This window comes from Sylvia atricapilla, chromosome 6 (genome assembly GCF_009819655.1).
Source record: "Sylvia atricapilla isolate bSylAtr1 chromosome 6, bSylAtr1.pri, whole genome shotgun sequence".
Classification (NCBI taxonomy): Eukaryota; Metazoa; Chordata; class Aves; order Passeriformes; family Sylviidae; genus Sylvia; species Sylvia atricapilla.
In genome coordinates, this window is record NC_089145.1 from 9,815,586 (window position 1) to 9,828,135 (window position 12,550).

The 12,550-nt window shown below is 51.2% G+C and overlaps 2 protein-coding genes across 5 annotated transcripts in view; one reads left to right on the forward strand and one right to left on the reverse strand.

Moving 5' to 3' along the window:
* Positions 1–763, reverse strand: part of PLCB2 (phospholipase C beta 2) — a 36,612-nt gene extending 35,849 nt beyond the window's left edge. For all 4 annotated transcript variants that reach the window (XM_066320664.1, XM_066320663.1, XM_066320665.1 and 1 more), the window contains exon 1: positions 335–763. In XM_066320664.1, coding sequence (XP_066176761.1) covers positions 335–418 — 84 coding nt within the window. In that variant the 5' untranslated portion in view covers positions 419–763. The remainder of the gene's footprint in view (positions 1–334) is intronic.
* A 6,531-nt stretch (positions 764–7,294) lies between these two features.
* INAFM2 (InaF motif containing 2) lies at positions 7,295–8,338 on the forward strand. Its single transcript, XM_066320662.1, has one exon. The coding sequence runs from the start codon at positions 7,454–7,456 to the stop codon at positions 7,838–7,840; it is 387 nt and encodes a 128-aa protein (XP_066176759.1). The 5' UTR covers positions 7,295–7,453; the 3' UTR covers positions 7,841–8,338.
* The last annotated feature ends 4,212 nt before the right edge of the window (positions 8,339–12,550 follow it).

Here is a 12,550-nt window from a genome sequence, read left to right on the forward strand (position 1 = left end):
AATCCCAGCAGCGACCACCTTCCCGAGAGCTGGACCTTGAGTCCTACTCCAGGGGCTGCACACACAGACCCAGTGCACGCTCATTCCATTTGTTTCCATCTTGCACTACAAGAGGTGCAGAAATCACATCCCCGACCCCTTTACACGCACCCCCTTAATTTTAGTCCTCAGCTTTCCTGTTCTTCCCAGTTCTGTCTCCCTGTGCAGAGACCTCTGCTGTCAGATGGGATACCACTCTGAACACAGGCTCCCAGCCTCCCCACAAACTGTGACCCAACCCGTGTCCCCCTGCTGCCAGAGGCACAGCCCAGGGAAGGAACAGCCCAGTACTCACATCATCCCATTTGATGAAGCGGTCACCCTTGCACAGGTACTCCTTCACCTCCGTGGGCTGCAGGACGGGGTTCAGCACGGACATGGTCCTGCTGATGTGCTCCTCAGCTACCAGAAGCAAGAGCAGCTGCACAGTTCACTCCTCCTTCGCCCCCTCTCCTCTATCTCTGCCTCTCACGTGGCAGGGCGTTCTGCCATGGCCACTGTTGGCATCGGAGAGCAAACAACCTCTTATATCCCAGCCCAATTTAGGAGGGGCAGGGACAGGCAGGCGAGGAGCAATGAATCTGCATTGTAAATCAACAGCTCCCCAGGCAAGCAGAGCCTCACCCAAGGTCACCCAGAGGAAGGCTGGCGATGGCTGGCGTGCTCGTGGGCTCAAACGCCCACTGTCCCTCCGGGAGGGATCCACTCCTTGGAGCTGTGCTGGTGAGGCACTCGGCTCCGTGAACTTCCGCAACTCAACTTCCTTAAATGCTCTCTTGACGAAGTACAAACATCGCCAGAAAATCTCCAACTGCTTCAGCAGCTGTGGTTACGGAGCAGCTCAGCTCTGGCTACAAGAAGACTGCCCCCTTCATGCAACAGGCCAGATGTCCCAGGAAACAAACTCATTCCTTGCTCTGGACAGATTCCATTTCTGGGGCCACTCACTGCACTGTCCAGTCTTAAACAGTTTTCCTTTCTCTTATGGGCTCTTCTGAATGTCAACCTCAAAGTGAGACAGACCAGCAGGGCAGCTGGAAATTCCCCAGATGAAACAAAACATTCCCAGAGTCCCAAGGAACTGCACTATTCCGCAGATTCACTTGGCTCTGCGGCAGATACGTGGGACACAGAGCAGGAGAGGTGGGCAAGGTGGGGATCATAGTGACAAAGCAGCAGGGAAGTGACCAAAAGCAGAACAGGTTAAGGGCAAACAAGGCCAAAACAAGTCTCTGCTCCTGACCTTGGAATGAAGGAATTCCATGTGGGCAGCAGAGGAGGAAAGGAGCTCCACTGTCTGAGGGGCACTGGCTAACCTGGAGAGTGGCGTATGAAAATGCTCTTGCCCCCCTGACATGGGCAAGATCAGTTTTAGTCAGAGGCAGAGCCTCACAACTAACTACAAGTGGAAGTAACTGTGCTATGATTGCTGTGGATTCCCAGGCACATGGTGGGATGTCATCCTCATCTCCTGTCAAAGCCAAGGTTGCCATTGCTCAAGAGGGATGAGCTACTGGCAAAAGTAGCACAGACTCTCTAAGAAGGGGGGGAACAAACCCCCTTACTGTGCAAGGGGAGCCAGCTGCATGTTTTGTTCCTCCCTGTCTTCCCAGCCCTGATGTGACAAGTCTGGCACTTTGGAGCAGCCTGGGCAGCTGGGGAATGGTCACTGAAAAAATCCTAAGGGCATTCTGAGGTGTTAGCAGCATGAGGCAGGAGAGATTACATGGAACTCTAGCAAGTGCTCCAACTGTAAAACAGTAAAGGCAAGAATCAGAGCTCCCTGCTGCTGCAGGAAAAGAGAACCCTGAGCAAACCCAACACCCTTTGTCTTTCAAGGGGTTTACCTGCCAGAAAAGACCCTGGGGATAAGAGAGCTTCCACATTTCCAACTACCATGGCATCTTCTGCACTTATCAATCTTGCACTTACAGGAATTGGCTGTCCAACAGAAGGCTGATGGCTCTCTTTCCTTAGCGTCAGTGGGATATTCCTGGCCCAGCCAAGCCAGTGTCACCAGGATCCCACACTCAGGGAAAGTGGTTACTCCCAAGCAGAGAAGCAGAAGATGACAAAGGGCATAATGAGAAGGGCAAGTTCTCTGCACTCACCTGATCTCTTCTGCAAGGCCAGAGCAGCATCAGAGCTGCTTCCCTTTAAATTAGGGAGCAGCAATGGAGAGAATAGAGAGCATCAATCTTGCTCAGAGGTGCTGCAGTCCCCCCACCTCTGGAACACTGACAGCACTGCAGGAAGGCCCTGGGGGTCACAGCTGCAAAGCAGTGAGAGGTGCGATGAGCTTTGCCACCTGGTACTGCCAAGGGCAGGTGAGATCAGTCACAGCTATTGGATCCCGTGGCTTGACTGGTATTATCAGTTATCACAGCTTTGTGAACCGAGTGTGCTTCCTGCCAGGGCCTCACTGAGAGGCTGCTTCTGCCCTTCTCTCACCCCTGGATACTCATCAGCTTTCTTTGCTTCATCAATAAACAAAGTAAGCAAGAATCTTGCCACAGCTTAACCCACATGTCTCTCAAGGTCAGATTCCCCTAAGGAACAAAACCTTAATTCAATAAATAATGAAATCATAATCAAGACCTAAGCAAACACAAGCAGCCTGAAGAGCAGTGCCCGAGTTGATGGCTGCCCTGCAAGGCCACGTGATGCCCAACAGCCAGGGCCAAACCTCCACTTGCACAGAGGTTGTCACAAAAGCTGCAGTTCCCTTCCTCTTGCCCAACCCAGCCTCCTTATCTTCCACTTCACACTCCTCGCTCTGTGGGAGCCTCTGTCCCTTGCATGCAGAGATGGCTGATGGAGCTGTGATAGGACAGAGCAGCAGCCCTGCCCTCTGCAGAGAGCTCCAACATCAGTGCAGGCAGGAACAGCAGCACTTGAACAGTATTTGTTTATTCAAATCATCCTTTATTTTCTGTCTCCTGCAAGGCCCATCACCCAGAGGACACTCATCCCACATCCCTCTGTCTTCCTGCTTTCCTCCCAGACCTTCACCGCTGGGCAACCCATCACTTTCTACAACAGTTTTCATATGCAAACATTTCCCTTTTTTTTGTTTAATAGTCTTCCTCCTCTCCCTGTGCTACCTATCCAGCAGCCTGTATCTTTTCCTAAGTGCATGCAGCAGCAAAGCAGGCAACATCATCCTTCAGACAAGGTTTAGGAGACAAGGTTTGCAGACACTGATTTAAGTCACGCTGTTAAACCTCCCTGACAGGATGGCTCCTGACTTCTGGCAAATTGCTCTGTAACCTCCACCCCAGCTTACTCCTGGCACACAAAAAATCCGTAAGAAATCTCTCCCAGCGTTATTGCAGGATAATTACTTTGCCATGTGTAATGCTGTCCTCTAGTGAAGAGCTGTGACACTGCACATCAGCAGTGAACTCCCAACTCTGCAAATGCCAGCCCATCCCACTGCTCCTGTGGCTGCTCTGCCCCAGAGCACTGGCAATCCGGAAAGGATTAACGATACCATTAAGACCACAAAGCCAATATTTTCTCACCACCCTGGAGAACAGAACTGCTGAGTGTGTGTACAGGGGCATACCTTATGTCCTACTTCGAGCTGAAACCACAAGGCCATGGACTCCTGACAGCTCTCAGCATGACTCTTCAGCTTGATCTGCAGAAATCAGAGGGCAGTGGACTATGGCACAGAGAAGTGGCCACAGATGCCACAAAACCATAAAAGCAGTGAGGTCTTGTGCAAAAAAATCCCAAACCCCAAGAAACTCTCTGTCCAACCACCAAGACAGAGTTAGGCCTATAATTAACTGCTCACTGGGCAGAGTGTGTTGTGTTTACAGTGTGTTTCCAAACAGTGCAGTGAGAGCTGCAAGCAGAATCATACCACATTTAAACATCTCATACATCCCTGCAGTCACTGGCAGGTGACTGCTGCCCAGGGTTGGCTGAACCACACCATTCCTGACTGCTGGGGAAAGAACAAGACTTTCCAAGACAGGTCACTAACAGGAAAGGAAGAGCATGAGGAGCAATGGCAAAGAACATGCCCATCTCATGGGACACTTCAGTAGCAGAGTAACAAGAACAGGAAAGCAACTTGTACCACACCTGGAGGTGGAAGCAGCCAGTTCCCCCTGCATTCATCACCAGTACAAAACACTGCACAGGAAATCAGGATACTGGGAGAGGAAGCCCCATTCTGCTCTTAAGCTCATCTATAGTTCCTTCCCACTCCATCAGGCCAACTTACTCCAACTGTTTGCCTGCTCAGTTCATGAAACTGAACAGGTGTCAGCCATGGTCTTCCCTGGCCCTCCCACAAACTCCATTTCTCCACATGCTAGCCCAAAGCTCTCGTTTCCGTAATATCCAGCCTCAGCCTACTGCATTCTCCTCCTCCCTGCAAAGGCCTTTGCACAGCTCAGAGAGATGTCCCAGGCATTCCATCCCATATTCTGCTACTCTCAGAAGCAGGGTCTGCATGGAGAGAATCTATCTCAGGCCAGCAATCCTCCCTTAATGAAGTCTTCCCTATCCTGCAGCACTGGGATGCTATTCACTGACTGTGATCATGAGAAATCAATAACACAAGTTCATTTAGCTACATCCTTCGGCAGCCCTTGGAGAGCAAACAAACATCCTACTGCAACAGGTAGCAGCAGAATTCAAGCTTTCTAGTGGACCCTCAGATGTGAGAAAGTCAAAATTAAAGGAGCTTATAAAGAACAGGAGCCTGCAGAGCAGTTTTGGAGCGGTGGAAGGAAGGCTGTTCAGGGGCTCTGCAGCTCTCCTTCCTTAGCAGGAGTCCCTGAGTGCATCACATACTCCTGACTGTCTCCAGCAAGTGATCACTTTTGTGCTCTTGAGGAAGAATCCTAGAGAAGGATAATTTGCAAGCTGTGTCTAGTGTCAGACACTGTCACTGACTTTACACAACCCCAGAGCTCCAGTTTTGCACTGCAGGAGTCCACTCAGAGCACAGCTTGGTGTTTTTGCTAGAACCACAAGGACAAAGCAAACACTATTACTGCAGCTCCTTTAGAGGTGGTTGTTTGCAAGGAGTTCCATTTGGGAAAGAAGGCACAGACCTGCTCACAGCTGCCTGGAGAGAAGCTCATATCCAGTTATTTGTCCACAGTGAAATGAAAAGCTTTCACCTGACTTTGGCAAAAGCCAAGACTTCACATTTAATGAACACAAGCCTTGTCTTACTCAAAGCTCTGAGAGCCTTAAGAATGCCAAATTTATAGAATAATACCATGGAAAAGTGTGTTTTAGGAAAGGCAAGTCTCCACTGCAGCATGAATGAGCCAAGTATTTGCAACAGGGATGTGAAGCTGTTGGGCTGAGGGCTGAACCTCACAAGCCCATCACACTCAATACATTCATTTGCTGGGAATGTTCCAACAATTCCCCTGCACTTTCCACATTATCTGGTTCCTAAACAGGGAAAGGTGACTACATGTTTTGACAATGAACAGATACATCTATCATATTGCAAACGGTACTGGTTGATACAAGTGGATACATTTAGCATTTGGTTGGAAGGTTCATCGAGAGGTCAGCTTTGGCTCAGGGCCTGTTGTTCAACCCTCAGTACTTCAACCTGACAAGCACCAGGCAAAAACTGTCAAGCCCTCACTAAGCCCCCCAGGCATTCCCTGTACATGTCAGTCCTCTGCCTGCTAACTGGAATTAAGCAAGAGCATAGGGAAGGGACTTGTGGGGGGTAGTAACTCATCATCATTTCACCTGCTGAACTAAAAAAAGGAGAAGGAGCTGGAGCAAACCCATCGTTGAGGAAAAACACATTGAAAAAATTACTAGAAAATCCATTTTGTAGAAATTGCTATAAATTCATGTGCACAATTAAACTTAAACATATATAGCTCAAGCGATTTTATGTATATAAGTTCTAGAACACCACAGAAGAGGCAATTCTATAACTCCGGAAAGCTTTGCCAGCTGGAACCATCAGCTAATTCTGTTTAATTGTGAGCCATTTGACTTTTAGGAGAGCACAAGTGGTAACCAATACAATCAGGTATAACCAGTCAGCACAAGAGAGACCAGGGAACACAGAGAAGTCCCAAAACTGGCTAACAAACATCTCCCAGACATGCAGCAGGATTTAATGAACATTAAATACTCCAAGAGGCCACAGCATGTAATTCAAAAGCGTTTGGGTTGGAACAGACCTTGAAAAATCATCTAGTCCACCCCCTCAGCCCAAACAGGCATGTTTTGTCCCCAAAACTGCTTTGCCTGTGTAAGAACAATCAGCCACACACTCCACACTTGAGGGGCTTCACAGCCCCTCCCGGATGCTCCTTTTGCTGCTGGAGCTCCCTGTCCTGCGCACTCTGTGCCTGTACAGACCGCCAGGGCGATGCTCCCCTTCACATACAGACAGCAGACCTGGAGCTTTTAGTCAGCACAATCCTCCCTTCCCAAGAACTACAATTATTTTGCAGCTACTCCAATTATTCCGTGGCATATCTTCTTGGGGAAGCCTCTTTGGGTAACAGGCAGTTCTCCAGTTGCTGTAGCCTCTTCCAGAACCAGAAGTCCTGGTTTACAAGAGGTTTCTGCTGCAACCACTATACCTGACAGACTTCAGATTGAAGGGAGGGAGGAAATGATTGCAGAAGGCACAACTACATCACGATCAAAAGTAATTTTCTCGCACCATAAAGAAAACAAAGCTAATTTATACCCCAAATCAGCATTTTAGTTGTCTTTTGAACAAGACAATAGAACAATTTTGTAGGGAACTAACACCCGTGGAGTTAGGTAAAACCATACCTGAAGAGGAGGTTTAGATTGTATCAATAACGGCTTTGGGAAGAGCCCAGTTTGGACAAAACTAAGGCAGCCTCTCCCTCTAAATATTGCCGCTTGGCTCGGGCACCCTTGCCTCCTCACAGAGGTTGCAGGCAGCACATACCTGCATCAAGAGACACCAAGAAGTAACTCCGTTGGGAAGCCAGGGTAGAGAGGAGACTCCTGACCTCCTCCAGCGCTGGGCACGTCCCAGGAGGCGGTGCCAGAAGCCTTCCTGCGGCTCGGTGGGCGCTACCCATGGCTCCGAGGCCCCGCTCCCCGGGCTGCCCTCACGGCGGGGCGGGAAAGCGGGGATGGAGGGGAGGGAGGGATGTGCTGGGGGGCGCTCGTTAAGGGCGGCCCGGCCCCTCCCCTCCTGCCCTCCCCTCTCCTCCCCTGCCCTTCCTCCCCTCGTGTCGTTGCCGCCCCTCAGGGCGGGGTTGCCCCCTCCGCTCCGCCCCTCGCCCCCGGCGGGGCAGCGCGGGCAGCGGCACCGGCGGCAGCGCGGGCGGTACCGGCATGTCCTGAGCGGCGGCGGCGGCCGATCCGGGCCGGAGCCAGCACGGAGGGCTCGGTGGAGCAGCGGGCCAAGGGCCGGGCCCCCATGAAGGAGAAGGAGGCGGGCGCGGAGCGGGGCAAGCCCGCCACTTACACTGGGGACAAGAAGGCGCGCATGGCGGCCAAGACCAACAAGAAGTGGGTGCGCCTGGCCACCGTGCTGGCCTACGTGCTCTCCGTCTCGCTGGCCGCCATCGTGCTCGCCGTCTACTACAGCCTCATCTGGCAGCCGGTGCGCGGCAGCGGCGGCTCCTCCAGCCCCGGCCCCGGCGCCGCCGCCACCCCCGCGCAGCTCCGCGCCGCGCCCGCCGGACCCACTGCGGGGCCTCCGCCCGCGCCGCCGCGCACCGGCCCCGGCCCCGCCGCCGCCGCCCCGCCGGCCGCGTCCCCCCCGCCCGCGGCCGGGAGCGGGCCCGGCGCCCGCAGCCCCTGAGCCGGGCGGGCCGCGGGAGGCCGCTCGCCGCCGGGGATGCGGCCGCGGGGCTCGGCCGAGGATGGAGACCGATGGCTCGCCCGTCCCTGCGGCACCGTGCAGCGCCCGTGGAGCCCGGCCGGAGACTGACCTGGAGAACTGACTCGGCCCTGCGGTATCGGTGGACTCGGTGGAACTGCGGTATCTTCTTTTCCCCCCGGTTGTTCCTCAAAAGGGAATTTTGTGGCTTCGTTTTCTTCCTCACCAGGGCTAGCTTCTCCCTCTGAACCCGCATTGAATTCCTGCGCTGTTTATGCCAGTCTGTTACCTATACAAGGATATCGGTGTCCAAAATTCCTCGCTATTTACAGGATCAGCTGGGAACAATACGAATTTAGAGGCTGTAATCCATTGTTGAAGTAAAAACAGTTTTGTTTAACGATGAGCATAAACTTATTTAAAATATGTGGAAGGTAAATTGACTTGTTTACTATATTAAAATATTTTCCCAATATGAAAGTCTCTGTAACGAAGTATGTTCTCTTCGGTGGTGGGAGGAGGAATGCTGAACTGGAAGGGGTCTGAGTAACAGAAATTTGGCCACTGCAATGGGCAACTGTGGTATGTGATGTTGATTCATTTGTCATTGGTCTCTGTAGGTGAGGCTGGAGAAACCTCTGTACGTGGCTAATTGTGGAAAAACGAAGCAGTGGTGCTGGAAAGGTCTGATCTGTGCTGGCAGAGCAGGTGGAGCTGTGGCGGTGGGTGCTGGTGGGCTCTGAGCTGCAGCGTGGTTGTAACCTCGTGCTGCTGCCTGCGAGGGATGGCAGCGCTTACAGATCATCCCCGCACCTCTGGGGCATGTGGAACCAGGGTAGGTCTGGGCCAGGCAGCTCCTGGTGTGTCCTGGGAAGGCTCTCCTCCCAGCTCCATGGTTTCCTGCCCTGTGGTCCTCAGAAATATTCTATTCCTTGATGAGCAGGGTGAAAAAATGGCCTTTAATCACTCTGGGATGTGGGATATAATCTAGGAAACCGTAAGAGCCATGTTGTTCGAAGCTGCTGCTTTCCAGATGGATGGATTCAGCTGAATCTGTGAGGCTGCCAGGCTGTGCTGCATCCCTATGAAAGAATCACAGCAGTTCAGATTCCTTCTGCTGAGGGATGCAAATGTGCTGTAACGTGGCGTACGTATTTCAGTTGTGCAGATCACAAAGGTACCATAAAATACGGCACTTAGCTGCTTGAAAGGAGCTGTTTCGTATCAGAATCAGAGTTTGGGACTGTGGTGGTTTGTTAAGGCTGCGTCATCAGCTGGGCATTACCTTTACAGCATCTGTGAAAGGTAGAACCAGGAGCAGAGAGCTTGCAGGGAGAAATGAGGTGGAAGGAGAGTGCTTTGTGGTCTTCTTCTCACCCTCCTTTCCAGTTTTCTGGGGAGTGTGCAGGGAAGGCTTTGTATTGTGGGAACAAAAAGCTGGTGGGAAGGACAAAACGATCCCGCTTAGTCACTTTAGCCAAAACCATGGGATCGCCACCACCCTCCTGCGGGGCAGGTGTAAGACCTGGAAGCGCTGTGTCAGCAGACGGGTGCCCTGCTGCTGTCACCTCCCGAGCTGCTTCTCTGCTCTTCCTGTTCATCCGTGGGGGGAAGGCTGAGTGTCCCAGAGCAGCATTGGCTCCTGGCCCCATGGGTGTCTGTTCTGTGAGCGGGGGATTGTGATCCTTTGGTGGTTCTGCCTGTGGCGTGTTGAGCCCTTTCCATGGGGCTGCTCACGCCCACAGCTGTTTGAGGTCCTGGTGACAACAGTACCATTTGGTGGCCTTGGGATCCACCTCTGGTTCTGGGGGAAAGTTCTTGCAGCTCCCCAAGGGAGGAATGAGTGACAGAGAAACCAGGCTCATTGTGGTGCCAGTTGAGTTTAGTCTGTTCCTCGGCTCGGGTGCTAAACACAGAACCAGTTGGGAAGTGTCTCTGAGAAGGAGTTTGTGTTTAACTTGTAAAACCTTTGGACATAAATAAAGCTGCGTGCAGTGACAGGGATGCTGGGATTTCTCTGCTGCTAGCCTGCAGCTTGGAGCTGGTGACTCTAGCAGCTCCGAACGGTGCATCCAATGTGTGCTGAGTGCCCAGGGCCTCCTGGCATCCTTCACTTTAACTACAATTGCTCTCAGAAGACTAATAGAGTCTGGCTGCATGGTGCAGAGGGGAGAGGAAGTGAATGGAATTAAATGGGCTGCGTGGCCTTCTTCCAACCTATCGTGTAACTGCTGAGAGATGCCTTGTACTCGGGAGCAGGAACAACCTAAAGCTCTTTACCTGGTTTGTGGTCTTGGTAGCAAAGGATCTCTGGGACAGAGACAGTGCTCAGATCCGCTGGATCAAAGGGAACAGGCCCTTCACTGATGGCTGCCTCCCCTTCTGATGCTAAAAATAGTTGATGAGCCAGTATGAGGATGGTTGTGGCTGTCTGCATTCCTGTAGAAAAGTGCAGGCTTGGTGAGTTCCCAGACTGTGTTTTTGCATCTTTTCCTCTGCTGACAAACAGATTTGAGTGAAATGCTGCTATTTCTGTACCTATTACAACTGGCTTTGGAGCATCCTGTGGTTTCAGTCCGGTTGTACTGAAGTGTGCAAGGGAGGGGAAGCCGTCTGGGGAAGATGCAGAAGGGTTGTGGGCTGCTGTCCTAATGGCCAGGGAGCTTTGGTGATTTCAGCAGCCTGGTTTCTAAATCTTCTGGACCCATATTCTTCAGCTACAATCTTTCCCCCATCCTTTTCCTAGCCAAGAATCATAGCCCTCCAGAGGCAGATGTGTTCCCGTTTAGATGCTGTTGTCAGCCTGTGATGAGCCCGTTGCTGTGCTTCTTACTCTCGTCATGAGAGACTGTCGAAGAAATCAGTGACTAAGTGTACTTTGCAAACACTCTAGTAACAAAAATGGCTCATCTGGACCCGTTTCTAGGTGTAAGCTAACTTAAAATTCAGGACACTAGGGATTTCTTGGGAAGTAGATTGGCTGCAATAGACACTTGGACTGGGAATTTTTGTATTATGTTGCCATTGTCGTACTGAGACAGTCATCTGCATCTCAACAGAATTTCTTTAGTGTCCTAAAATGGTGCAGTCACCAGTCTGGGGTAAAGCTGAGGTTTAAAAGGCAGATGGTTGTGTCGTCTGTTGTGTTACTTCAGCTCCAGTTCACCCTTTCCCTTCATTGCGCCTCAAAAAAATAATAAAGTTCAGGTTCACTTAGTGTGATTGTATCAGGCAAGACAAGGCACAGGGTTGTGTGTTGCTTCCGAGGCAGAAATGACTGTAACCTTGTGATTCAAGATGTTGAATCCTTGGAATTGCTGGGGAGGGTTATTCCCTTCACACAACTGCTGTCCTGTGTGTCACCTGCCAACAGAGCTGTGCCGTATTCCCTGTGTATGCACGTCAGTGAGGAAGGGAGATGTCTGGAAGTCAGTTGGATGAAGAAGATGCTCAAATGTGAGCGAAATACCTTAAAGCCTTTTCCTTTTGTGATAGACATCTAATACCTGCCCTCTGCCTGTGCACAGTAGTCTTGTCCCAATGAGCCCAGTTTTTCCAGGGAGAGCATCTAATGTAACTCACGTGCACAGGGACCAGAAGGAAGGGAAATAGCAGGAAAAAGAGTTACTGGAGCATGTAATCTGCTCCAGCAGCTGGCTCACGTTTCCATCTCTAAAAGCTCTCTTTTCCCCATGCGCCTTCTCTCGTAGGCTCATCTGATACAATGCACGTCATCTTAATCCCAGATTCCTGTGCAGTATTTCTGACAGGGAATCTTGGCTTAATCCCTGAGCGTAGCTGAAAAGCAGTTGTGTGGTGTAGTGACGATAACAAAACCAGTGGCTGCTCGTGGGCATCGGGTATTTCCCTCAGAGAAGTCAAAGCTGATCTCAGTGGGCTGCTCAGGGAGGTGTTACTGACGGCTGGCTCTGAGTCCTGGAGCCCCTGGAGCACACGGAGGGGGAAATGGTGTAAGAAACAGTCACAGCTGAGCTGGAGCATGAAGCTAAGGAGACAAAGCTTGGCTTGTTCTGGCTGAACACCTGTTCCACAGGTGTTCAGAGGGAGTTTTGGGAAAGCTGGCCAGGTGCTGTGTCACTGCACTGGGATGGTGTGAGCAGGAATCAGCCACAGACTTCCCAGTGTTGCCTGCCAGTGCTGCAGAGCCTGGGAGCTGGTTGAGCTATTGCTGTACAGCCTTTCCAGGGAAGGCAGCGGGCAATGTCCTGAACTTCCCAGCAGTGCTGTATCCTGTTGTTGCTCTGGGCCTCTCATTGACTTGAAAAGCACTAATTACTGTATTATGCACTTAAAGTATAAAATTGATGGCTAAGTGCCAGTGCCCTCTGCCACTTGCAACCAGTTTATCTGGAGGGAGACTGTTATGGAAAACCAGTGAAAGGTTCTGTTATTTTTATATCTAGAGACTCTGTATTGTGCTTTACTGATCAGTGACCTGTGTGTTCCTGCTCTCTACATGTTCCTGCTGCAAGTATTGGATTTGTTGAGGTAGGAATGGAGAGCTGAACTTGATTTTGTGTTATTGCCTCCTTCAGTAATTGCTTTGGAAACGAGTATCTCCAACTTTATCCAAATGTATTTTTGTCCTTGGCTTGAAGTTTTCTAAATTAACTTCTTTATGCAAGAGTTGACTCACTAGTCTGGGATCACTTCTGATAGTTTTAGCTACAG

Bases quoted from the DNA above. Each gene is read 5' to 3' on its own strand.
- INAFM2 (XM_066320662.1), top strand. From the start codon at position 7,454: ATGAAGGAGAAGGAGGCGGGCGCGGAGCGGGGCAAGCCCGCCACTTAC.